General features: G+C 48.1%; 1 protein-coding gene and 1 non-coding gene across 4 annotated transcripts in view; both read right to left on the bottom strand.

Annotated features, from left to right (window-relative positions):
- Window positions 1–3,554: 3,554 nt before the first annotated feature.
- The window catches only part of VANGL2 (VANGL planar cell polarity protein 2), a 38,914-nt gene continuing 16,144 nt past the window's right edge, over window positions 3,555–26,324 (bottom strand). For 2 of the 3 annotated variants that reach the window (XM_033174691.1, XM_033174693.1), the window contains exons 2-9: window positions 24,720–24,927; window positions 11,843–12,118; window positions 10,730–10,850; window positions 8,410–9,017; window positions 7,727–7,863; window positions 6,706–6,841; window positions 6,039–6,270; window positions 3,555–4,051 (exon numbers count right to left, since the gene is read on the bottom strand). In XM_033174691.1, coding sequence (XP_033030582.1) covers window positions 3,791–4,051; window positions 6,039–6,270; window positions 6,706–6,841; window positions 7,727–7,863; window positions 8,410–9,017; window positions 10,730–10,850; window positions 11,843–11,913 — 1,566 coding nt within the window. In that variant the 5' untranslated portion in view covers window positions 11,914–12,118; window positions 24,720–24,927 and the 3' untranslated portion in view covers window positions 3,555–3,790. Of the gene's footprint in view, window positions 4,052–6,038; window positions 6,271–6,705; window positions 6,842–7,726; window positions 7,864–8,409; window positions 9,018–10,729; window positions 10,851–11,842; window positions 12,119–14,022; window positions 14,144–24,719; window positions 24,928–26,324 lie in introns of those variants that run through there. The other variant, XM_033174694.1, reaches the window with a different exon arrangement.
- TRNAI-GAU lies at window positions 10,441–10,514 on the bottom strand. Its single transcript has one exon. It is a non-coding gene; the product is annotated as a tRNA-Ile (tRNA).

Here is a 26,324-nt window from a genome sequence, read left to right as displayed (position 1 = left end):
ACAGCTGTGCAATGTGAGCAGGACCACAGAACGGCAGCTTGGGGGGTGACAGGAATGGCAGGCCAAACCAGCAAGGGAGCACCAGGTTGGAAAGCCTAAATTAAATGTTCTCAACTAGGGAAACAAAGAGGAGAGGAAAGACCACCGTATATTCAAGATCTCTCCACCTTAGTGGAAGAGAAACACCAAAGATGTGTTGCCACAAACTTGTTGCTTGCCTGGGCTTGTGAGCATTTTGTGACTTCTGGCTCGCTTTGAGCTTTTGCCACGAAGTGGCAACCATCCCTAGGAGGATGCCACCAGCCAGAGAAAGCACATCGCTCAAGACAAGAGAATTATTACTACACAAATGGATCACTACATAACATGCCTGAAGCCTCTTAAGAAATGGGCTCACCTGCACACTTGTACATACAGAACCAGCTCTTGCTTGCTCTAAGACAGTGTTTCCCAAACTTGGTTCTTCAGCTGTTGTTGGACTACAGTTCCCATCATCCCTGACAACCACTGGTCTTGCCAGTTAGGGACGGTGGGAGTTGTAATCCAAAAACAGCTGGAGACCCAAGTTTGGGAAACACTGCTCTAAGAGTAAACTAAGACTTCCTGAACTCTTTAAACAGGTGCAGGACCCAACCCAACCAGAGGCTACAGAGAACCCACCAGACTTTACCAATCCAGTGCCTGCCAAACGTTTAGGAACTGCAACTCCCATCAGCCCCAGTCCAAGCCATCTGAAGGGCATCAGATTGGTGAAGGCTGCAGTTGGGGTTCAAGGGGCTGCTATGTGGCTCTCGGGTCACCTTTTGGCTGCTCTGGTAGAGGTGTTAGCACCCACCAGTGCCAGATCAAGGAGATCTGCATGTATCGTAGGCTAAGCCACACAGGAGGGTTGGGGAGAGAGATGTTGCCATTAGTTTAAAGCAGGTTTATGGCGGAAGTGAAGCAAATATCATAGGTGGAAAAATGAAGACCAAAAAAAAAAAAAAATAGAGCAGGAGATGGCACAACAGGAGGTGCCTTCTGGCAGAGAAAAGGGGGGCAATCTTCACCAGTACAACATAGGAGGGGGAGAAATGTCCCACTGATGCAGGTAGGCCCCATTTTCAGGTTTCTGAAGGCCATTTCACAACCAGCAAGGCTGGGCTTCCCAATGGGCAGCGAGCTACAAGCTGGCCCCAGCAAGCCCCCCACCCTGAGGTCGCAACTGTAGTCAACAGGTCACATTTGCACTTCACATTTTCAGGTGTGCCCTTTAAACCAAAGATGTGCCGAAGAGGTCCTAAGTGGCCTCCATCAGGAAGTCTCCTGTTTCGTCATGTGGGATTCCATAGCAGGGGGGGAAAGGTTCTAGAATGCTTACTCCTCTCACCCCCGCCCCACCCGAAACCGGACAGATCCAACTTAAGGAAACATCTTTTCAAAGTCCTCCTTTAATAATTAAAATTTTAAAAAGGCAGAATCCAGCCATAGCGTTGCACACTGGTTTCAACAGGAGAGATGCTGTAATCAAAGGGAATTAATTGAGAAAGTGCTTCACCTTCTGGCTGGATCGTGCTCCAAATATATATATATTTAAAAAACGAAACATTAAAAAAAAATCACAGTGAAATAAAATTTAAACATCACAGTGATACAATCTGACAGCCATAGCCAGGCTGTTGCCCTCCAGTTGTTTTGGACTACAACACCCATCATCCACAACTAGAATTAACTGCATGGGCTGAGGCTGATGGGAGTTGTAGTCTAAAATGGCTGGAGGGGAGGAGCCTGGCCAAAGATGCCATTTGAGATTTCTCACCCCAACATCCTTACCAACCCCCCCCCCAAGAAGAACCACCCACATAGAGAGAAGGCTTGAGCAGCTCTCACCAAGCATCAACACTGCAATTAGTTTGAGAGCAACCCAACACCTACTTTTAATAATAATTAATTTTATTTTAAAAAACAACCCTAGGTAAGTTGAAACTTTCAGCGCAGCTATGGAAATAACCTCGGCAGAAAAACTCCTGAGGTATATTCCTTGTAGCAAGGCGGGGGGGGGGGGGGGAGGAATTTATTCCAGAAGACAGAACAATAAACATTTAAAGCACAAAGAGGATGATGGGAGTTACGGCCCACTGTGACCTCATCAGGCTCTGGTGGCAGGGGCAGCCAATCAACATCTCTGTTCTTGGATTTCCCAAAAGGCATTGAGGCGGCTGGCGGAGCTGCATGAAAGCTCAAGGCAGGGTGGATGGTTGCCTGGGGAAACTGACAGGGGAGGAGGGGGCTCCTTTCTGGGATGATAAGACAGCAGCTTCACCCAGATGTTGTCTCTCCACCAAAGCTGTTCAAGGTGGAGTGGAGGCAAACCACCCCACAACACAGACAGAAAGGTGGCCTGCTTGAAGAGCAAAGCTGCAAATTGCCCATTTCTCACACTGTTGAATTTTCTTCAGTGCAGCTGTTCTAAGGGGAGAACCTGCTTTTTTAAAATAATAATAATAATAAAGTAATAGTGAAGATCTGGGAAAAACCCCCAATGTTGAGGAAGCAAGTTGCTCCAGAACTCTGAAATTCACGGCATTTTGCTGTGGTTTTCAAAGAGGGCAGGATCCACTGGGCAGTTTCCCTGCAGAAGCCTTGTCAAAATGAACAGGAACACCCACCCGCTCGTGGGGGGGCGGCCGTTCATTTGAAAGGGGCTTGTGCAAAAGAAGCAGCCTCTCACACTCCAGAAAGGGGAGGGGGGGTCAGTTTATCAGCTTATACCCAAGTCCTACAGAATGTTAACAGCCTTCTTTCAAGTCAAGCCAAGGGTCAAACCACAGGGAAGAGTCAAGGAGACAGACCCAGCCAGGAGACAGTTTGGGTCACCCTAGAGAAGTCAACTATTTACAACACACAGGATGTCCTTTAAAAGAGAACAGCATCTAAAAAATAAAAAAAGTCACCATTTAAAAAACCTCACCCCATCTTTCCCCCAAAATGTGTCTTTGCGTGTTTAAAAACTTGAGTCAGAGAAAGACCCCAGAGGAAGTTGAAACAGGATAATTTGTAGATTGGACTTGCAAAAATTCGGGAGAGCTGGCTGGGTTGGGGTTGGTTTTTTGCATGTGCCACGGAATGATGGAAGATTACAAAAATAGCAGCCACACAAGCCTACCATCCACAGGCATTTGCTTTCGTGGGACTCCGCAAAAGTCTTGTGCAAGCTCAGAGAACGACAGAAGATGGACGGCAACCACTACAACAGCATCAGGTGATATTTCCAAGGCCAGAACTGTGAGGTTAGAGTCGGTTTGTGTTCTTTTTTTTTTAAAAAAACAAACTAACATTCAAGAAGGTTCCTCAAGTGTTTGGAGATGCTGGTGAAGACAGTGAACGGAATTAGCCCTTAAAATTTGGCACCATAAATTTCAATCGCTTCACTTGGGACCAGGCCAGGGTTTGGGGGGTGGCGAAGATACCATCCTTTCCACTTGCACACCTTCTGGTCTCCTGGGAGTTTTGCTACCAAAAAAATATAAAAACCCCGGGGAGGGACGAGAAAAAGAGGACACGCCCACCCACCCCACCCCACCCCTCCATTGGCATTGTGAAGAAAGGTCCATCGATGGCGGCATCAGAAGATGTAAGGTCATTGGTGCAAACTCCCAACTCCAGGAAGGAAAACTTGGTGGAAATACCTCTTCCCAAACCCCGAACTTGGAAATCTCTAAATTCCGATGAGGCAGGTGTTGTGCACCAGGGCTGCTCCCCGTCGCAAATCGCTCCTCTGGCATCCAAGCCCCTAAACCCCAGATTCAGTTCACACGGAGGTCTCTGACTGAAGCCGCATCACAAACTTGTGCGACTTGGGGTCCACAAACTCCTCCGAGAGCTTGAAGAAGGGGATCTTTTTCGTGCTCACCACCAGACTGAAGTCCTGGCGCTTCAGGACAAAGACCACCCCGTCCTTCAAGCCGTTGGTCACTGGCTCCTCGCTGACAAGAGTCCACTGCTTAGCCAGCCAGCGGTCCTTGTGGTACTGGATGGTAGGCCCAGCCGTCAGGTATCGTTCGAGGAAGGCCTGCAGGAGAGAAGGGACACGTCTTAAGAACAGAGGAAAACCCCAGGTGGATCCGGCCAATGGCCCGGCGAGTCCAACATCCTGTTATCCCAGTGGCCAAACAGATGCCTGTAGGAAGCCCCCGAGAGGGATCTGAGCACAGCACTCTCCCCTCCTCCGGTTTCCAGCGACCGGAATTCAGAAGCATTGCTGCCTCCAACCATGGAGGCAAAGCACAGCCATCATGGCTCATAGCCATCGATAGCCCTCTCCCTCCATGAATCTTGTCCAACCCTCTTTTTTAAAGCCATCGAAGTTGGTGGCCATCACTGCCTCCTGTGGGAGAGAGTTCCACAGTTTAACTATGCACTCCATGAAGAAGTACTTTTAAAACGTTTGACGTTATGTTTTTATATGTGCTGGAAGCTGCCCAGAGTGGCTGGGGAAACCCAGCCAGATGGACAAGGTATAAATAATAAAATTACTATTATTACTATTATCTGTCCCAAATCTTCAGCTTCACTGAGGGTCCACAAGTGTTGCAAGAGAGGGGAGAAATATGTTTCCTTGTCCTCTCTTTATATGCCCTGCATAATTTTGCAAACTTCTATCGTGTCATTAATAGACTTCTATCATGTCAAGGAATCAGTAATCTGGCTCTGAATGTAAGGGCAATATCCAACAATCGAAGGTCCAATGAATAAAGCTTTACTTGGAAGTTGAAATATGTAACCCCCACCCTCCAACTCTGATTCAACTGCACTGCCTTAACACATGGCAAATACTAAAAGCCTGCTTGAAAGAGCTTGGAGCTTGTTTGCAGGCTGCAAAAGATGGGGAGGCAGTCATCAAGAAGCAGCGTAGACCAACCTTAGCAGCACTTGCAATCATGCTTCACGCTGCTAGGGGGCGCCATTGGTGCGTTTTTGTTTTTGTTTAACCCAACAGGCTCTGGAGCAGGTATCTTTAACCCTTTCAGACTTATAGCCCAAACAAGCATTTGTTTCTTGACCCTTTACCATATATTTGAATGGTGGTAGTGCTCCTGGATCACCATGCTCTAGAGGGCAAGCAGGACGCTACTGCCCTCACTGAGACTTGACCCCATGACAACGCCCCTGTTAGGCAGGCCATCTGAATGAGGGCAAAGTGCTTTAGGCTCCTCTATAGCTCAGACACCTGAAGTCAGGTTCCACACACATACACAAGAGCCCGGAATGACTAAAAATATTTATATCCCACCTTTCTGTGACACTTCAAAAAGGTGGCTACCTACCACATTAACAAAGAATAAAAATCAAAATATAAACCCAGCCTCTCCCCAAGCCAGCAATAGCCAGTGATAAGGGATGATGAGAAATAAGAGTCCAAACAGACATTTGAAGGCCCCATAAGTTGGGGGAGGTTGCCTCTGTTCTTGGGCTTTAAAGCCTGAATGCCTAGGGTCTGGGTTTCCTCAGTGTTGTAGGGCACTTTGGAAAATTGCTGAGCATTATTATTTAAACAGAGGAAGGGCCCCCTTTTTTAATCCAAAAAACAGCAACAGCTTCAGACAAAAAGCTGGCCTGTTATAGCTGTGTCCAGAAAGGGTGAATGTTGAGAGTCCCATGTCCCATGAGAGCTAAATTGGAATATTCAAGTTCAAAGGCAGTCTATCTCTGAATGCCGGCTGATGGGGATACGCAACTACTGTATAAGACGGGCTGCTGCTGTCAGGACAACGGACCAGGCCCAAGCCTTGTTATGATCCAGAAGAGCTCTACTGGCATAGCAGCAAGTGACTCTTGGACACATACCCACACCCAAATATTCTAGGTTGCATGCCATATTAATCCTAATCAAGGGCCATTAAAATTAGTGGGCATGACTCTCTTGGGCCCATTAATTTCAGTAGGTCTGCCCCACGTATAATTTAGTGGGATACGATGCAGTTTCTGTAGAAGAATCCTATATAAGATTAACAGAATAGCCATTTATCTCGGCTGGCCTTCCGACCCCCCTTTGCTACCTTAGGTGTCATGTCGTGTGTGATGCAGAACTCCAGGTGCTGCAGGATGCTCTCCATCGTGTGGTATGGCTGCTGCTTCGTGGTCCGCAGGTACTTCTGCATGGCCCGGGCCATGGAGGCGAAGATGGCCTGCGCTGCCTCTCGTGGGTCCATGATCTCCCGAGGATTTTTCTGGTCCTCCTCCTGGAGCCGCTTGATATGAGTGAAGGCCTCCTCCACAGCCACCACCAGCCTATCGGGACAAGAGGAGCCCTGTGATATAGTAAGCCATGGACTGCAGACCCCTTTGCATGCTCACCTCTCAAAGCCACAGTGAGGGGAGAGGAGGGAGTGGAGGGAAGGGAAAGGAAAGGAGCAAAAGCTATCACAACGTTTGCAGAAGGAAGGAAAGGTTGCCGTGAGAATTTCATAAACGTGCAAAAACAACACAATTTCACAAGCCATTATAAAACGAACGCATTTTAAGTTGTTAAACCGATGAAACAAGTTTAGGTTCGCTAGGGAAGTCAGCACTGCACGATTTCCCAGAATTTCCATAAATTTCACAACTTTGCCTCGAGGACTTTACAGTGCATAATGTCAACTGTAAGGACTTGGCAAGCCAAGCTCAGTTTCTTCTCTGCTGTGGGACGAACAGGCAGACACAGACACCCCCTTTCGCGCATACCTTGCGCGTCTCTTGCGCACCCTGCGCTCATGCTCAGCCTCCTCGTAGTAATACTCGTTGTGGCTGTTGTCCCTCCGTCGGGCTGCTGCGGCAATGACAGCCCGCGACTGGCTTGTTGAGTTGTTGGTTGTGTTTTCTGGAGGATGGGAAGAGAGAGGGGTGGTCAAGAAGGCTTGAAATTCTGGCCACCACCTTCTGCAATCACACAGAGAGTGCTGAGAGTTTGTTGGGAGATCCCAATTCCCCTCTTACAATTCCTGGAGTGGAGTGGCTTAACAACCGATCCCTCTTTTCACAGGAAACTCTGTGAAATTTTGCTCTGGGAGAGTAATGGGGGAGGGGGGACACTCCTAACAACTCTCAGTAGTCTTAAACTACAGCTCCCAAGATTCTTTGGGGGAAGACATGACGGTTGAAATATGTATCATAGTGATTTAAATGTATGGTGTGAATGTGGCCAAAGACGAGAGAGGAAGCAGCAGTGAAGAGGCAGGCCTGTGCAGGATGGCGGGGGGATGGGGACCAGAGGAGGGAGCATAATTCAATGGAAGAGCAGCCACTGCATGCCCAGCAGGGGTACCAACTTGAATAAAATATGGAGGACAGACGGACAGGTAAGCCCCACCTCACATAATCAATCACATGACATGATACACATACCATTTGAATGGCAATATCCATCAACACGTGTGCATGTATGTGTGTGTGTGATGGGACCTTGGCCCCTAGGAGTTGACTCCTATGATGCTGGGTTCAAACACCAGCCCTCCCATTCAGAAGACCGAAGGGAACAGGTTAGAGCCCTAGGAAAGACGCTGACAGGCCAGGTGGGTCAACGGTCTGACTATTCGCAAGACTGCTTCACATGTACACCTAGCTCAGCTGGTTAGAGCACGGTGCTGATAATGCCCAGGTGGCAGGTTCGATCCCCAAATGGGAAAGCTGCATACTCATGGACTAGATCCTCAGGGTCCCTTTCCAAGTCTACGATTTTATGATTCAGAGAGCCAGGATCACTCACCCTCGCCAAGGGAGTACACCTTGAAGCCAGACATCTTCTTGGAGAGAACAGACTTTGGGAGGTTGAGGAGGGCCGGGTTGTAGACCGGGAAGTCGTGGTAGTAGTTTTCCAGGATCCACACAGCAACTCGCTGGATGCTGCAAGGACACAGAGAAAGAAAAGGGGGTTGTCAGATGAAGGGAAGCATAACTGATTGATTAATGGAGTCTCCAGTGCCTGTTTCTTATTTCATTCATTTTAATAACATAACAATAGTAATGATTTCATTATTTATATGCCGCCCATCTGGCTGGGTTGCCCCAGAGTCACTCTGAGAGGCTCCAAACAAAGTATTTAAAGCACAATAAAACATCAGCCATTAAAAACTCCCCTGGAAAGGGCTGCCTTCAGATGTCAACAAATAGTTGTTTACCTGTCAGATGGGAGATGTATTTTTTAAAAAAAAAATCTTACTGAAATCAATCAAACAAATCAATCCTGGCTTTCAGCACCCAAAGATATGTGTTTTCATGCTCCACTCTATTCACATGAACATAATGTGTCTGAACCTTTTTTTAAATTTTTAATTGTAACCCGTTCTAGGACATTCTGGTGAAGGGCAGGTTGTTGTTGTTGTCATCATCATCATCATCAGAACATGCCGTACCGGCACCTGCTCACCCGCCATTGCAGCCCTTCCTCACCTGAGGTGGCCGACGTTATAAAACCGGCTCGCTCCATCAGTGGAGCGGACAACCTTGAGGGTGAAGTGGGGCTGGAGCTGCCTCAGCTCGAGAAGAACCACAGCCAGGTAGTGGACGAAGAGAAGGGCATCCACCAGGGAGACGGCGTACTGGACAATGCCCTGGTAGTTGGTGTCATGAGAGTCCAAGATCCGGACGCCGTAGAAGAGCCAGTAGGAGACGACCAGGAGGAAGACGAGCACCATGATGAGCGCGCGGAAGACGAAGATCCGCGGGAAGAAGGCCTTGGGGCGGCGGAAGAAGAGGGCCCAGCTGCCCAGCAGGAGGATGAGGAGCTTGAAGGCCACTGAAATGAAGAGCCCCTCGCAGGGCGTCCCACACGGGTCCAGCCGGTCCCCCCACAGCAGCTGGGGCAGCAGCATGAAGGCCAAGGGCGTGAGGAAGGAGAGGAGGGCCAGTGCCCCGCCCAGCGAGACGCCCAAGTGGCGGGAGCAGTCCAGGTGGGCGCTGTCCTCCATGTCCTTGGTGATGCGCGTGATGTCATCGTGGGAGATGCTGTGCTCAGACGTGCCCGTCACCACCGTGGTGGTCTCTCCCCAGTTGTCATCCTGCAAAAGAAGGGAAAGGGCCAAGCAGGGGCAGGTGAGGGAGCAGGAAGACACCTCATGGTAGGACACCTTCTTGCACAAAGAAGGGTCAAGTCTTGGGGTCCCGAGCACGGCTTTCCTCTGCTACAAATAGGTGCCAGTAACGGAAGAGAGGAACAGGCCATGTGGACTGACTCTGCCTTAAAGCTTCTTTATGTGTGTGGGTGCTGCTCCTCCCTTGTCCAGTCATATGCCTGTAAGAGCCTGCAGGATCAGGTCAATGGCTCATCTAGTCCATCGTCCTGTTCTCACAGGGGCCAACCAGATGCCTGAATGGGAAGCCCACAAGCGGGACCTGAGCACAAAGAGCAACTCAACACTCCTGTGGTTTCCCAGCAACTGGGATTCAGAAGCATTTGCTGCCTCTGACCATGGAGGCAAACAGAGCAGAGCCATCATGGCCAGTAGCCGTAGATAACATCCACAGATTTGTCCAACCCTCTTTTTAAAGCCATCCCTGCCTCCCATGAGAGCAAGTTGAATAGTTTATGTGCCACATGAAGGAGTTTCTTCCGTTTGCCCTGAACCTTCCAACATTCCACTTCGTGGGATGTCCCAGAGTTCTAGTATTATGAAAGAAGGAGAAAAACTTTTCTCTATGCATTTTCTGCATGCCGCGCATAATTTCATAAAGTTCTTTCGTGTCACCCCTTACTCACATTTCCTTTAAAGTCCCAGATGCTGCAAAACCTTGCCTCTTAGGAGCATCACTCCGGCCCCTTGATCATTTTGGCTGGGCCAGATGGGACTATCTCTGTATTGAGTGTTTCATGTGCACCTCTGTCCTAGTATTTTTGATCCCCGATAAGCCTATTGCCAAGGGGTTTTTGATACATTTCTTGCTAACAGGTCGAGACCCCAACCAAAAAGAAGGTCTACATGCTTCCCTATCTGATGCTGCCCTGCCACTGGATGAGCAAAGGCTAAAAAGTGCTTTTAACTTCAGTCAGAGCATGACGAAAGTATCTTATTGATACTAGGGCTAAACTAGAACAGTAGTCCCAATGCACTGCCCTCATTCATGGGTGGCAAATTGGGGGGGGGTCAACTCCTCATCCTGGCACTGTCAAACCAATCTCCCTCCTCTAAGTCTTCCCCAACACTTCCCCTTCCTTTGTCTTTCAGTTTATAAGCACAAGAATATGGCACATATCCAACTTCCATGATAAATAAATGACTGACTACATAAAGAACATTTCCATTTGTTTATAGGATCCACCAGCAACATGGCACATAGCATTTCCCTGTCTGCGCGTCACTTCGGGCAGGAAACCTGTATCCAATTAGGAGACTCGCCAAATACAGAGGTCCACAGAATTTTAAGAGTTGGAAGGGACCTTGAGGATCATCTAGCTCAACCCCCTGCAATGCAGGAATATGCAGCTGTCCCATACGGGGATTGAACCAGCAACCTTGGCGTTATCAGCACCACGCTCTAACCAACTGAGCTATCCAGGCTGTTGTGCAGGTTTGCCTGCCGCTGTTTCTCTCCATTACCAAACAAAAGCACATGGAAGTTCCCTGGAACATTTGCCCAGCCCAACCTAAGAATAAATCACTCGCTGTGGGTGTTAGCTGGTTAGGAAAGCCAGACAGGAAAAGGCGGGCAGGAGGTGGCGGCCACTGACCCTTGCTGGGGGTCTCCCCTCTTTACCCAGCCACAAGCCGCTTACCCTTTCGTCACCTCGAGTTGACTCGTTGTCCAGCAGGGGCTCCCCAGGGGCCTGGATGGTCACTGACTTGTCCCCTCGACTCCCATCTCGACTCTTGGAACGGTGCCGCTCCCGTCGATCTCTGCAAAGGGCAGAGGGGAGGAAGAGATGCACACTGAGAACCATGGAAGTAAATAGGACACTGTCCTGCTCAGCACCTCAGGGCAGCTACAGCCCACCAAGTCCTCCATCTTGTATTCACAGTCGCCTACAGACACAGCTCCACAGTTCTGTAGCTGCTGGACCTGCAGGAAGGTGCCTTGAACAGAATCAGGCCCTTGGCCCACTGAGCTCACACATGCACACACACCATGTTTCGCAATATATTGCCAGGTCAAAAACTATAAAACCGATGTCACGATATGAGCTTCAAACCGGTTTTGGACAATATATCAATATACTGCCCAGCCCTATTGTCATGGTTGCTCATTAAACATTTCCAATCATTATTTACTCGAATATAACGCACATCCATCTTTGTTCAAATTCACTCACGAAAACTAGGGTGTGCATTAGATTTGATGGTGCTTTTGGTTTCAAGGTTTTGAAAATTGAGGTGCGCAGTGGATTCGATACGGTAATGTATAATTAAAGCTTACTGTCATCGTTTTGTAACATTGCAGCAATGGATCAAATTTATATTATAACTTTTAATTTTGTTTGGAATTTATTGTTATGACTTGTTTTCAAAATAAATTTAATAATAATAATAAAGCAGAGTGTACAAAGAACAGAGCTGTGTGCTAGAGTACTTCATGTTCCATTTGCTAGACACAAGGTGGGCAGAGACAAGGGAACCCCCCTGAACCCAAGTGGCTCAGGGCTTTGTACATTAATGCGGTCTCCCAGAGCAGCCCCACACTGAGAGCTCACTGCAACAATTTAAACCGTGGTTTCCCAAACTTGGGTCACCAGCTGTTTTTGGATTACAATTCCCATCATCCCTGACTGCTGGTCCTGCTAGCTAGGGATGATGGGAGTTTTAGTCCAACAACAACAACAACTGGAGGCCCAATTTTGGGAAACCCTGGTTTAAACCGAATGCTCCCCCTGGCACCCTACCGGCAGACTCACCTATGCTTCCGGGAGCTGCGGGAATGCCCAGACTTGTAGGAGTACCCAGAATACTGAGACTCGTTGTCCATGTTGTCAGATCGCCGTGCCTTGTAGCGGTCCACGTTGATGGACTTGGGTCTCCCAGGCCCCGGGACAGCCGCCAAGGCAGCCGCTGCCTCTTTCAGAGTGGGCTTCTTCAGGCCGAGGGGCACCTTCAGAAAGTCAACTTTCACCTTGAGGGACTCTATTTTGATCGGCTAGCTGGGCTCGTCTTAGAAGAAAAAAAGGAGGCACCTGCAGAAGGAGGGAGGCAGAAACTGCTTAAGCATGCTCATCACGCCCGGCCCTCGAGACAAGTCGGGAGAGAGCATATGGTACGATCTGTAGCTGAAGGAATGGCATGCTTAATGCATATTTACTAAGAAAAGACAAAGAAAAAAAGATCCCACATGTAGAAAAGCAGCACTTCAAGCGAGAACCTTTCTCCCTGATATGCTAGCATTCCACCTGCAGGGTGTGTTGTTGTTTTTTTAATATGTTTGTGCAGAGGAGGGTGGGGAAGCTGGATATACCAGGAGGTCTGTGTCACACCTAAATTGACTATAAATCCAGGTGCTTCCTTCCTCCTTCCCCCACCACCCCCATCCCCGACAGATAAAACACCAGGATCAGGGAGAGGAGAGGCTTATCTCCAAATCTGCAGGAAGTCACCCCACTAACCTTTTGGGGGCAGTCCTCTGGGGCCCAAATGCAAGCGGTAGGTGTAATGAACCCACATTCTCACATGCACACACAGTCCTGCCCCATATTTAATCTGTGTAGATCAGCTGAGGAGAGTTTATCAGTGCTTCCCCCTTCTTCCCCTTCAAATTACCCGGTATCAATCTGAACATTGGGGAAGGGGACAATGTGCATTCCCATCAGGGTGCTGCTGAACAGAAAGATTTGCACCCAGTGCTGTGTCTACTTTAACTTTTTGTTTGCGCAAGGCATTGGAGGGGGATTAGAAAATTTTGCTTTACAAGTTATTTTTTGCTTTACAACTTGGTTTACGAACTTAATCCGTCCCGGAAGTCCATTCTTAAATCAAAGCGTTCTTAAACCAAGGCGTTGTTTCCCACAGCAGCGGGGGACTCAATTTACAAATGGAACACACTCAGCAGGAAGAGAAACATGTTCTGCTTCCAAGGCAAAGTTCACAAACCAAAACACCTACTTCTGGGTTTGCAACACTCTTAATCCAAGTTGTTCATAAACTAAGCTGTTCTTAAACCAAGGCACCACTGTACTGGGGTCAACAGCCCCCCCCCCATGACAGTGGTTAGCCATCCCCTGCCACCAGTTCTAGTCTAACCCCCTGCAATGTACAAATCTCAACAAAATCATTCTGTCCACTAGCTAGTGGACTTCTTTCAAGGCCTCCACCCCAGTAAGAAACTGGCCCCTCCCCAGCCCAAACCATCAACTCTTTACTTTAGAAGCCATTGTCTCAGAAATGGGAACTGTGGACACAGAGATCCCAATTCAAAAAAGAGTGACACAAGAAGTTTTGTAAGGAGGACTTTATGAAATATTGCAGGGGAAACATAGGAAAAGGATTATTAGTTATGGATTATTAAAAGTAATAGTGAATATAATGAAATGCAGGAGTAAGTGATGAAGATTGAAAATCATTAGGCGGAGTTGATGGAAGTCCTGGGCTTATAGCCAAAATATTGTATAAGATAAGAAGAGTGTTATGTGGTGTTTGGAAAATATATGCAAAAAATTAATAGGGGGAAAAGTGACACACCCCATAATTTTCCTCAATACATTCAGGGTTTTCTCTCATTCCCCCCCCCCCCCCCGGCAATATGCTCTCTCCCCATCTCCATACACACACAAAAACCCTCAGTTGCGTAGGCCAGATCCCAGTTTCACGAACAAGATTTCCTTGATACCAAAAGTCCTCACCAGCATCACATGATTAGACAGACCCAGTTATTAGGAGAATTAAAATGGGCCTGGGCCTCTAAATCCGACCGTCTGGGTTACAAAGAAGCTTCTCCTGGAAGCGGGAACATCTTACCCCAAACAAGAAAGGACCTCACTGTGCTTGCTCAGTTATTTCCAACAGCCCCGGGGAAGGGAGGCCGAGGCGACCAGAAGTCAACACACACACTCACACACACAAATGCACAGCACCACTTGATTATTACCAATGTTGCAAAATGATGAGCATTTCACATGACTTATGCTCGCATTAATGTTCTGCTCCAGATATTGCTTGCCTCAGAGCAAACCCAGGGTAGGAGCCAAGGCAAGGAATCAGCCATCCAAGGCAAACGCGCCCACCGCAGGGCTTCGGGACTCTTGTCTGGGCAAGTCTGGTGCTCTGGAAGGAATCTCAGCTGGCTCGGCAAAGGGGCCTTCCCAAAAAACCAAAAACCTGCCAGATCAGGTTCTTCCCTTCTTCCAGGGGAGGGGCCAGAACACCTCTGAGTCGGCACCTCCAGAAAAAAGGTCCACCACAGGGTGGCTGGAATGGGCCAAGGCCCCTTCCACGGCCTGAAGCCCTGCTGCCAGCCAGAGTGGGCAATACTGGGCCAGCAAAGCAAACAGTCCAAGCTGGTAGAAGGTAGCTTTTCTGATCTTATCTGCCTCAGACTTCAGAGAGCCACTGCAGCCAGCAGGATAAGGGTGAGAGGTCCTTCAAGTCTGGGGGCTTTGGGGCTCACGAGGAAATTTAAGAGACGGTCGTGGGCGCCACAAAACAATCATAGAACTGTGGAGCTGGAAGGAACCGCGAGGACTATCTTGGCCAATCCCCTGCAATGCATGAATCTTTCACTGCCCTTGAAGACGACTCAGAAACTTCAACTGCCGAGAACTGGGGCTCTGTTTAGTTCTCATATAACCCTTGTTTTTAAACACCTGCACTGGTTAATTTCTGGGCCCAATTTAAGGTGTTTGTGTTTATGTTTAAAGCCTTAGATTCAGGCCTCCCTTCCCTATGGAACCCCTCGGGTGTTAGGATCAGCAGAGGGGGCCCTCCTGGTCCACAGAAGCTCAGGGGGGTGGTAGCTCAGGAGAGGGCCTTCTGTCAGCCCCAAAGTTGCATAATTCCCTCTGCACAGAGATGCATCCAGCACCTTCAGCTTCTGTCAAATGCTGAAGTTGCATCTCTTTACCCTGGCTTTTGACACTTGAGATGCATATTTATTTATTTTCTGTGGTTGTAAGTTGTCTTAAACTGTTTTTAATATTGCATTTTAATTGTTGTCTAAACCACAGAGCCTAGGGCTTGCCGATCAGAAGGTCGGCGGTTCAAATCCCTGCGATGAGGTGAGCTCCCATTGTTTGGTCCCAGCTCCTGCCCACCTAGCAGTTCAAAAGCACATTAAGTGCAAGTAGATAAATAGGTACCACTCCGGTGGGAAGGTAAACGGCATTTCCGTGCGCCGTTCTGGTTCGCCAGAAGCGGTTTAGTCGTGCTGGCCACATGACCCGGAAGCTGTCTGTGGACAAACGCGGCTCCCTCAGCCTATAGAGCGAGATGAGCTCTGCAACCCCAGTCATCTGCGACTGGACCTAATGGTCAGGGGTACCTTTACCTTTACTTTGCCCTGCAACCTTAGGGTGAAGGAAACAAACAAATAAATAAAAGCACCCAGTCAACATCTTCATACCACATGCTGGGGACAATCAACAGATGAGGGTTGTTGCCTCCACTTGCAGCCTCCCTCAGAAGTGTCATGGAAAACACCTGGCAGGCCCTTGCATCCTGGAGGAGATGCAGGCTCCCATTACGACCAAGGAAGGCAGAGGCGAGATGAAAGCATGTCATTACGAACTCTGGCCTTTATTACACACAAGAGGATCTGAGGCAGCCTTCTTGTGCGCTCTGTTTACTATCTTATCCACATCCCTCCAGTGTCTTGAGGGCGAAGCCTGTTCTCCTTCTACCTCATCCCAGTTTGTGGGCAATCTCACCACCCTGGGGCCATCACAAGTACTTCTGTCAGCTCTTCACAGTCCAAATATGTGCCGTTTGGGAGGTGGGGGGGGGAGACAGAGTCATTCCAGCCTGAGCTAGTAAAGTCCTGGAAGCAAGCAGGTCAGACAGGAGGGCTCTGCCACCTCCATTCCACACAATCCAAGCAGCCCACCCTCCACCAGTGGCTGGTCTAGGAAAGACCCCCTCACACATATCCCAAATGATGTCACAGGATGCTGGCCAACCTAAGCTACTCCATTTTTGGTCACCAACCCTATAACCTATTTAAACCAAATTTATCAACGCCAAAAGGGGGACTTGCTCCAAAAACAAGCCGTACAGAGGCAGGTTTTAAAAAAGGAAAATGCAAAAAGCTGCATTCCTGTGGCCAAAGGTGAGGATTTCTCCTTCGCCCCACAAGGCAGCTAATCTAATGTCTTGTTGCTATTTGTTTCTGCATTGTTTTATTTGATGTTTTAATGTGTTGTAAACCGCTTTGAGATTTCCCCCCCTTTAAAATATAAAGCAGTATAGAAATAAAATTAGCAATTAGCTTATATATCTTGAGTTTCTAATTCTGCTACCGGGCGTGGGAGTGAGGAGAGCAGATGTGGACCTGGCTGCCAAAACAAGCAGGAAACCTACATGGGCTCTCTGTGTTGTTCCTCAAATGGGTCACATGCCTCAGTGCAGGGTGCGGGTCCCTAAAGGAGGGGTGGGGAGCACCTCCACCAGCGATGCTTTGATGGTGCCCAGCTGCTGTTTAATTACCAGGCCTTCAACTTTTCTCCTCTCAGGGCCTCCAGGTATGACTTACCTGCACCATTCCAGAACCAAAAGTGCAGACGTGTGCATGGTAGAGAGGGAAGGAAGGGAAGGGGGGAGCAACTTCAGGAACGAACAAGGCGTGTCCCAGCACCCTCCCTCCCCGCAGGCCAGGCCCCAAAAGGAGATAGATTCAGCCACTTCTCTCCAGATTCTCCCAGAATCTGAATCACAGGTCGACCACCACAGCGCACCTTGCAAGCTCACGCCCAAAACCACTGCCAAGGAGCCCCCCAGTTCAAAAGGAAGATAAGGGAGCATTTACGTGCTCTGCGCAATGCCAGAGGGTTAGAGCAAAGCCTATTAAGTTTTCTGTTGGAGGAGTGCAAAAAAGGGCTTTGCCTGTGGCAGGTGGAGAACTGGATCTACCTGCAGCGGGGCAAGTCAACAGCCCAATCCGGGTTTTGATCCAAAAACACCGCTTTTACATGCAACACACCCCGGCACACAAAGGCAAGGGGGAAGGCCATGGAACAATTAAAGATGGCGGCTACGGAATGGATCCATGCCAAGCCAGCAGCACCTGCAGCTAGTTAAGAAAATAAAGGGCAGCACACCAATGCTTCTTTGGAAATCAAAATGAGAAAGCCAGAGACAAGGGCAGGGGTCAGCAAACTTTTTCAGCAGGGGGCCGGTCCACTGTCCCTTGTGGGGGGCCGGACTATATTTTGAAAAAAAAATATGAACGAATTCCTATGCCCCACAAATAACCGAAAGATGCATTTTAAATACTGGTAAAAGCACACATTCTACTCATGTAAAAACACGCCAATTCCCGGACCGTCCGCGGGCCGCATTTAGAAGGCGATTGGGCCGCATCTGGCCCCTGGGCCTTAGTTTGGGGACCCCTGGACAAGGGGTTGAAGAGAGCCCTGCCACTAATTCCCGGTGGAGCCTTGGGCAAGCCACTCAATCCAATACACACTGCAGCAGCCACCCCCAGCCTGGGGCCCTCCAGATGTTCTCATCAGCCATTGTCACTTGGGACTACAACACCTATCAGACTGATTTAGTTGAGACTGGATTAGATGACCTTTGGGGGTCCCCTTCCAACTCTTCAATTCTATGTTTCCGTGATGGATCTGGTCATCCAAAACATCTGGAAGGCACCAGTTGCCAAAGACTATGTTCCTCTTGGGATGTCAGAAGTTACCTTTTACAAAGTCTGCCTTTTATTATCCCCTTCATAAAATTTATATGCCACTTGATTGGGGGGGAGGGAACCTCAAAGTGATTTATTAATCCATCTAGCTCAGTGCTGCTCTACACTGACTGCAGCAGCTGTCCAGGGTTTCAGACTGGAGTCTTTCCTCGGCCTCCCTGGAGATGTCACCTGGAATTTCTGCATGCAAAGCAGATGTTCTACTTCCAAGGTACAGTCCCTTCTTCCCCTGGCTTGCCCAGAGCTCAAGGAGCCCAAAAAACACAAACACTGATTCAGAAACTTCTTTTTAAAAAATCAACAAAAACAGCGTCCCCAATTATTTGGGCAGCCCTTTATAATTTTACCTTTGATTTTAATCATTATTCGAATGTTTTAAACTGCTGCTTTTTAACTGATTTCATTGATATTTTATTCGTTTTTGAAACCACTTTGGAGGTTGTTTCTTGCAATCAAGACGGGTACATAAATTTTACAAGATAAATGACTTTTCAAAAATGACTTGTATTAAAAATATTCCTTTTAAAAAACTGCAGACAGGCTTTTCCTTAGAAGAGGCCTTCCCCATTCACAGAGGTGCTGTGCTGCCCCGTGTGTGAATCACCCAGAAGCAGGATATTCCTCCCTGCTGCCTGCTTCAAAAATAATTGTTTTAACTGCATGCAAAGTCATGCAACTAACAAAACAGCTCAAGCCAATTCCCATTGCTCAACCGACACTGTACTGATTGTGCGTTTTCTCAACTGAGTCCTCCTAACTACCACCAGCCCCCTTTTTATCAATCTCTTCCTCATCTTTGCCTTCAGCTTCCCCCTCTGCAAAATGGACCTCCGTCCTCCATCCCCAAGTCGGACCAGGCCAAAACACAACAGCAGCAATAACAGACCATGCTGAGCCGCCTCAACAAAACAGAGCTCAAACACAAAGCACCAGAGGCCCCCCCCCCCTCTGGAACAGCAGGACTGCTGGAAGAGTTGCCCCCACCCTTTCCCCAGATTACAAGGCTTCCTTGGCAATAGTTTTATGGGAAAGGGTGTGTGTGTGTGTGTGGAAAGAAAGGGAAAGCTAAGAGGAGAATGAAAGGAGGCAAAATGTCCTCAATGTGCAATCAACCGTATGGCTAAGAAATAAGACCGCGGCGCTTCTGCTTTGGGCTTAAAGGCAGCAAAGGGGCAGGCCAGCTCAGAGCAGGGATGAGGAACCTCCAGATGTTGTGGGACTCCGACTCCCATCGGCCACAGGCAGCCTGGCCAATGGGAGTTCTAGTCCCACAACATCTGGAGAGTCCCCATGGGTTCCCCATCCCTGGTTCAGAATAACGGCCTGCTCTCGGCACGCAGAAGCTCCCAGACTCTATCCCAGGCCATCTGCAGCTAAATGGAATCGGACCTTTCCCAGCCTGTTACCTCAGGAAGCTGAGGCACTACTAGGTGGGCAAATCACCTGGCATGGCCTAAGGCAGGTTTAAATTGCAAACAAGACTTTCTACATGGGAAGGGTCTTTTCCCAACCTGGTCAGGCCAACTGGCAACCATGCAGAGCGTCTTCTCCGACCAAAGGTGGCCGAGCTTCACCAAGGACTCAACCAGTTCTGCTCCCCAATATCCTGTTAGCTGGAAATGGCAGGGATTGAACCTGGAGTCTTCAGCACACAGAGAGGTGGATGTGATTGATCAGTCATGGGCTCTCCCTGTGCGAGGGGTAAAAGCAGGCAAAGCACAGCATGGGACAGAGACACCATACATTTACAGACCCTCCAATTGTTCCTATTTTCCAGGGACAGTCCTGGATTTACAGAAGCCGTCCCAGTTTCTGATTTGATCCTGGAATATCCTGCTTTTCCTTAGCACATCCCTATTTTCATCGGAGAAATGTTGCAGAGTAGGGAGTTATGCAACCTCAGAGCCAAGGAGATAAGTAACTATACAACCTTTAGAAGACATCTGAAGACAACCCTACATAGTTTTATTATGTTTTTTAAATGTTGGAAGTTGCCCAGAGTGGCTGGGGGCAAACCAGCCAGATGGGTGGGGTGGATATGTATGTATGTATGTATGTATGTATGTATAGTACCATTTATTTATTTATTTATTTATATTAAATAATACGAACCTATTTTCATCAGAGAAATGTTGGAGGGTAGGCATTTAAAGAACTATGGTACCACTGTCGTGTCATGGCATTTCCCAAAGAATTCTGGGAGGGGAGCCATTGTTTGTTAAGATTGCTGAGAGTTGTTAGGAGACTCCTGTCCCCCTCAGAGAGCTACAATTCGCAAGGTTCCCTGTGAGGAGGGAATTGATAAACCACTCTGGGAATTGTTGCTCCAGAAGAGGAATTAGGGGGGGGGGGTGCAGCGTCTCATCACAACTCTCAGTACCCTCATTAAACGACGGTATGGTAAGGTTGTGGCCTGACTTCATGGAGGTGGGGGCACATGGGCAGGCCTCATCCCTTACTGTTGCTGTGGGGTTCCCAACTGTGGGGAGGGCCTATGTGCAATCAGCAGACTTCCCCCTTCACAGAGCAGCCTCCAAAGCACAGGCAGGGAATAGGACTCATGTCACTGAAGGAAGCGGGGGGGGGGGTGCTTAGTGAGGAGAAGAGATGGAATTTTTGCTCTTGTCCAAACTCTTTCGCCTCGAAGAGACGAAAACGGGGAATATGGGGAGAGGGGAAAGAAAGAGGACGAAGAACGGGCGGCGGCGGGGAGAGAGTGGCCTTTTGTGCAAGATGCCAGGAGGTTTTCTTGCACATTTATCACAAGAGGAAACAAAAGCTCACCCTGCAAACATGCACACCCTGGTTGCCTAGGCGATGGCAACAAGGCCAGAGAGCTTGCAGGCTAGCATCCAAAGCGAACTAAAGCACAAGGGGGGGAGGAACGGGGGGGGGGTGTGTTCCCTTGCCTCCCCGCCTTCTCCCCACCCCCATTCCGAGGTTTGTTTGGAGGGAGGCAGAGGGTTTTCTTAAGAAACAATGCAGAAGATGTGGGGAGGAGGAGGATGAAAAATTTAGAACAGGCCAAAGGATGAGGGGCCTCTTTGGAAAGAACCAGGGGTCGGGCATTGCATTTTCTCAATTTCATTCATAGTGTTATGCGGTGTCTCTGGGGGAGATTTATGGGAAAGAGGAAGGCATGGCAGTGGAAAAGCCAAAAATAAAAAACCAAAGGCACCTTCTCTTGTTCTCAGCACCCAGCTGGGAATGGGGAGGGCTCTGATTAGGAATTAGTCCCAAAGGATGTGCGGTGGAAAATTAAGCTACATTAATATGATTCCTGTGAGGCCCTGGACTTAGGGATGCAGCTCAGTGGCACTGTAACTGCTCTGCGTGCAGAAGGTCACTGGGAAAATATCACTTGGTGAAGCCCTGGCACACCACCGCCAGTCAGCATAAGCAATACTAAACTATGGTTCATTCAAGGCAGATTCCCAGTTTCCAAGGGCACAGGACATGGGAGGAGGGTTCCCAGTGCATCTCTGAATGAGCTGTTGTTCTGGTCCAGCCACCTCCTGACACTGGGGAGCAGGCAGCTTCAGCTGCATAGGGTGTGACTGCATGGTGCAGTCTGTCCTGAAGGAGGATTAACCCAGACTTGGAGGAGGCTGCCTCTCTCCGCGGGTCATTCTGTGGCCTAATTTCCTTCCAGCCAGCCTCCAGGTGGGGTGGGGAATTAATGGGTCATACTACCAGACCTCTACAATGCGCTACTGGAAGCAACCTAATAATCCTTTGTAGCAATGTGGCAGGATTACTTGCCTTCAGGAGATGTGTGCCCGGAACAGTGACTCATCCAGAAGCACAGTTCACCCTACAATGCTTAACTTTCACCAGATGCATCAGAGTAGATATTACCTGCCTTCAGAGAAGCCCACACTGTGGTTTTGCATGAGCTGCTCATCTGGGTGTAAAGTTCCTGCAAGGCTCGGGGACTTAATTGCACATGCTCTGCAATGCAGAAGGTTGCCAGTTGCAATTCCCAGCGTCTCCCGTCAAAAGGAAGAGAACCAGTTTTATTTAGCCAAGGACAGGAGATTATTTTAAGTAAACCTTTCAAACCATAAACTGGCATACCTCTGCCTTGAAGTCAGAAAACAAACATGCTTCAGCAACCAGAAGCAGCAGTGGGGAGTGGGAGGGGAGGAACCTTTTCTGCAAAGCATCATCCATAGAGAAAAAATGTCCATGACTTGTGCGGAAAATTGGGGGCAGAAAACCCACTTTTAAGAAATACAGCATTTTTTAAAAATATGAATTAGTGGCATAAAAACAAGTGCAACTGACAAACCTAGTCAAGTCTAAAATCACATTTGTAACCAACGTTTTTCCAGCTAAATTTCCATAGAAAGTGCATATATTTTATGTGCACAGCTCTTAAAAACTGCTAAAATAAATGTTAAATAGTTTTGAGTGACATTTTTACTTAAAAAACCTAACCTATGAAAGGAAGCATATACACTATTTAACGGTCACACTTTAAAATATATACAAGGAGTGCAATAAAAATAATTTTGAAGTCAGAATTTTAGTATGTTCATAACATTTAAAAACCTGCTGTGCAGTCGTGCACATGTCAAGGCAGAATTTCCATTACACTCAGTGGGAGTAACCTTAAGCGTTTATAGGATTGTAGATTCAGGGAGGTAGCCGTCTTGGTCTGACGCAGTCAAAATAAATAAAATAATTAAAAAATTGTCCAGTAGCACCTTAGAGACCAACTAAGTTTGTTCTGGGTGTAAGTTTTCATGTGTATCTGAAGAAGTGTGCATGCACACAAAAGCTTATACCCAGAACAAACTTAGTTGGTCTTTAAGGTGCTACTAGACTATTTTTTATTATTATTTATAGGATTATAGCCTAAGTGAACTTTATGATTTTCCTCTAACCCATGCAAACATTTGATCTCAGGTACTCTGGGTGAATGGAAAAACTTTGCAAATCTTTACTTGAAACATAAAATTAGTAACATGCATATTAGAAAACAAAAGCAAAATAAGTCAAATAAACCACTTCCATCAGGTATCCGCTGATTTTGAACAGTGGAAAGTTTTTCTTTCTTTTTTTAAACCATATCACAGATTGGAAGTTTAGGAAACATTGAGCTAGGGCTGGCAATAGAACAATCATTTTCGTTGGAGCCCACACACATACCCTGGCACACACAAGCCACTGAGTGTTAAGTAAACAAGGGAGGGAAGGGAGGGTCACTGTCACCATGTCTGGAGGGTACATATTTACTAATGATGGCTGTACATTACTCCAGTTACAGAGCTGGTACCCTCTGAATACCAGTTGCTGGGAATCTCAAGAGGGGAGAGTCTTGTTGTCCTCATGCCCTGCTTGAGCCGTCCTTCCCAGAGTACTAGACAGGCCTTTGGTCTGATGCAGGCACCAGGTTCTTCTTTTCTCGTGCCCTCACAGCCCATCACCCTCTCAACTCGTGGAGAGCGACTGTCTGAAGCTAGGAGTCTCCTGCAGCTCCAGGAGTCTCCCTGCAAGGAAAAACCAGTGGAGGATTCAAAGCACATTCAACTGAATATGAAAATACAGCCATACATTGGTTCTCGAATTTAATCTGTTCCAGGAGTCCATTCAACTCCTGAAATGATTCGAAAACCAAGGCGGGGCTTCCAATTGGCTGCAGGAGCTTCCTGCAATCAGAAGTTGCGGAAGTCATGCCGGACGCTTGGCTTCCAAAAAACGTTCGCAAACCGGAACACTCACTTCCAGGTTTGCAATGTTCAGGAGCCGATTTGTTCGACAACTAAGCCGTTCAACTACCAAGGTACCACTGTATTCCCCTTCAGACTTTCCTGTTCAACATGCAAAGGTGAGAAGCTTAGGGAGCCAAGCACCACATCTCTTGTCCACAGCACCGAAAGACTGCTTGAAGAGGGCTACAGCCAAGTAGCCGATAAAGGATGAACACATCTTGCAATCTTAGGATCATGAGCTCATCGCCTCATTCTGGGCAGAGACGTGTAATCAAGATTTATTTGGTCCTAGAGACATCCTCTCACTGACTGCCACGAGGTTCATCCTGACTAGGAGGACAAACCACAGCAAGCTGAAGACCAAACTCTCTTCCTGGTTCATGAACTCACTATTGACTAAAAAAAAAAAAAAACACATTTCCAAAAACAGCAGCCAAGACAAAATGCACGTCACACACACACTTCTCTGCCCTTACTATTCCTTTTAATCTTTCTAGGTTTTGTTTTAAATCAAAACAACTATGAACAATAAATAATAATTGCTAATAAACAAATCTTCCTACCATAAGGATTTCTAGACCCTTCCAAGATGGGCAAATAATCTTTTCAGCCCAAGGGCCACAGAATCAAAGAACTGTAGAAATGGAAGGGGTCACAAGAGTCATCCCTGCAATGCATGAATCTTTTGCCCAGCGTGGGGCTTGAACCCACAACCCTGAGATTAAGAGTCATGCTCTACCGCCTGAGCGATCCACAGTCCCTTCTACACAGCCTTCCAAGAGCAAAATGCCAGTGGAGGGCAGGCCAGAGGTGTAAGTGGGGAAGAGCAACTAATGCAGATTTCACCTTTGTATAATAGGCTAGTTTCTACACACACTTAAACACCTCTTTATCCTCCATGCAGGCAAGCAAGAGGCATTATCTATCGGCATTTGAGAACACATTCAAACCAATCAGAAATGCCCAGGATGAGAGGTGTGTCCTGGGGGAGAGATCAGAGGGCCAGAAAGAGATGCCTGGAGGGCTACATTTAGCTCCCAGGCCTGTGAGTCTTCAACCCCCCACCTCCAAGATTTCAGCAGGTAGACACTTCTCTCAGACAGAAATGCACTTAAAAAAGAAAAGAAAAGCAAATTCAGGACAGGGCAGAGACCATGAGGTCTGCACTCCAAATGCACACCCCCCAACTCCCGTCTTGCATTAAGCAATACTCACCAACTTGGTGGCACACCAAGGTGCAGTCACGGTTGACGGTCCAGTGGCTTCCCCCACCATCCACTTAGTCCTGCAAGTGGCTGGGCATCACGGAGCCTTCAAAGCACTCAGCAGCTGGGGACAGACCCCCTGCCCCGTCCCACTCCGCGGGGAGAGCCCCAGCTTTCAACATCTACAACGGCCACGATGCAGGGATTCCGGAAGCGAGCTGTGGAAAGACCAAACCCAAAATGGGAGATGACCAAAGAAGAAAGCAGCCTCCACTGTGCCTGGGATAAGGAGGGTCACTCAACAATTACCGGTATCTGATTGCTGTTCAAGCCACTGGCCGTAAACAACCATCGTAAGCACACTAGACATGAGGAACGGAACACAAGATGGGAGACCATCAAGCCCCCTTTTGTGCATTATTGCGCTGCACTGTCAATCCACACCATGTTGACCCCAGGACTTCAGGGTACCTCAAGGACAGGCTCTCCCCATAAAAACCGACCCTGGACTCTGCATTCATCATCTGACACCCTTCTTTGTGTGCCTCCTCCATGAGAGGTCCGGAGTGTGGCAACACGAGAACGGGCCTTTTCTGCAGTGGCACCCCATTTGTGGAATGCTCTGCATTCTATTTTTTGTCACCAAGTGAAGCAGCATCATTTTGGTCTAATACTTTACAAAGGTGGCTCAGTCTCACTCCTAGCCTGGAGGGGCAGAGTTGTTTGACTACAACTCCCATCATCCCTGACCACTGGGTCCTGCTGGCTAGGGATGATGGGAGTTGTAGTCCAAGAACGGCTGCAGACCAGAATTTGAGAAACACTGGTATGAACCCATCCACGCCACAGCACGGAAACTAAGGCTGCAACCCTAGGTACACTCCAGAGGAACCTGCCTATCCAGTGGACACGCAACAAGGGCTTCACTGCAAGGCAGGCGTAGTCAAATATAGCACATAAAGGTTTCCCTCCAGGCAACCAGCCGAAGAAATAGTTGTGAACTTGGAGGAGTCATTTCTCCTCCTCCCTCCCTTCTCTACCCCTCCAGGCCATCAGTGCATAGCAACAAAGAACCAGCCTTGGAAGTAGATGGCTCCAGACACTTTATAGCCTAGCAATGTCTCTGGACTTATCTGTAAGACAAGGCATGTCCAGACTGTTCCAAAAGGCAGGGGACCAAGTGTTTTGGCCCTTTGGCCCTTCTAAGTATGTGAAAGACAGGGGGTGTCCACCAGGCCCCGCCCACCCACCACATCGGCTGAAAAGGAGGGGCCTGTAGCCCTGTGGACGATATGCCTCATTGTGCCGCTGTGGGTTGATGAGATGTTTTTGTTTCTCATAATGTAAAAGAAACCTCAAAGTGGTTTACAAAAGGAACAAAACAATGAAACTATCAGTAAACAACAGTTGAAAACAACTACAGTGGTACCTTGGTTTAAGAGCAGCTTAGTTTATGAACAACTTGGATTAAGAATGCTGCAAACCCAGAAGTAGGTGTTTCGGTTTGTGAACTCTGCCTTGAAATCAGAACATGTTCCACTTCCTGTTGAGTGTGTTCCATTTGTAATTTGAGTCCCCCGCTGCTATGGGGAAGCACGCCTCGGTTTAAGAACAC

Source organism: Lacerta agilis, chromosome 17 (genome assembly GCF_009819535.1).
Source record: "Lacerta agilis isolate rLacAgi1 chromosome 17, rLacAgi1.pri, whole genome shotgun sequence".
In the NCBI taxonomy this organism is placed as follows: Eukaryota; Metazoa; Chordata; class Lepidosauria; order Squamata; family Lacertidae; genus Lacerta; species Lacerta agilis.
The sequence above is the reverse complement of the archived record's forward strand: the minus strand, read 5'-3'. Positions and strand labels throughout refer to the sequence as shown.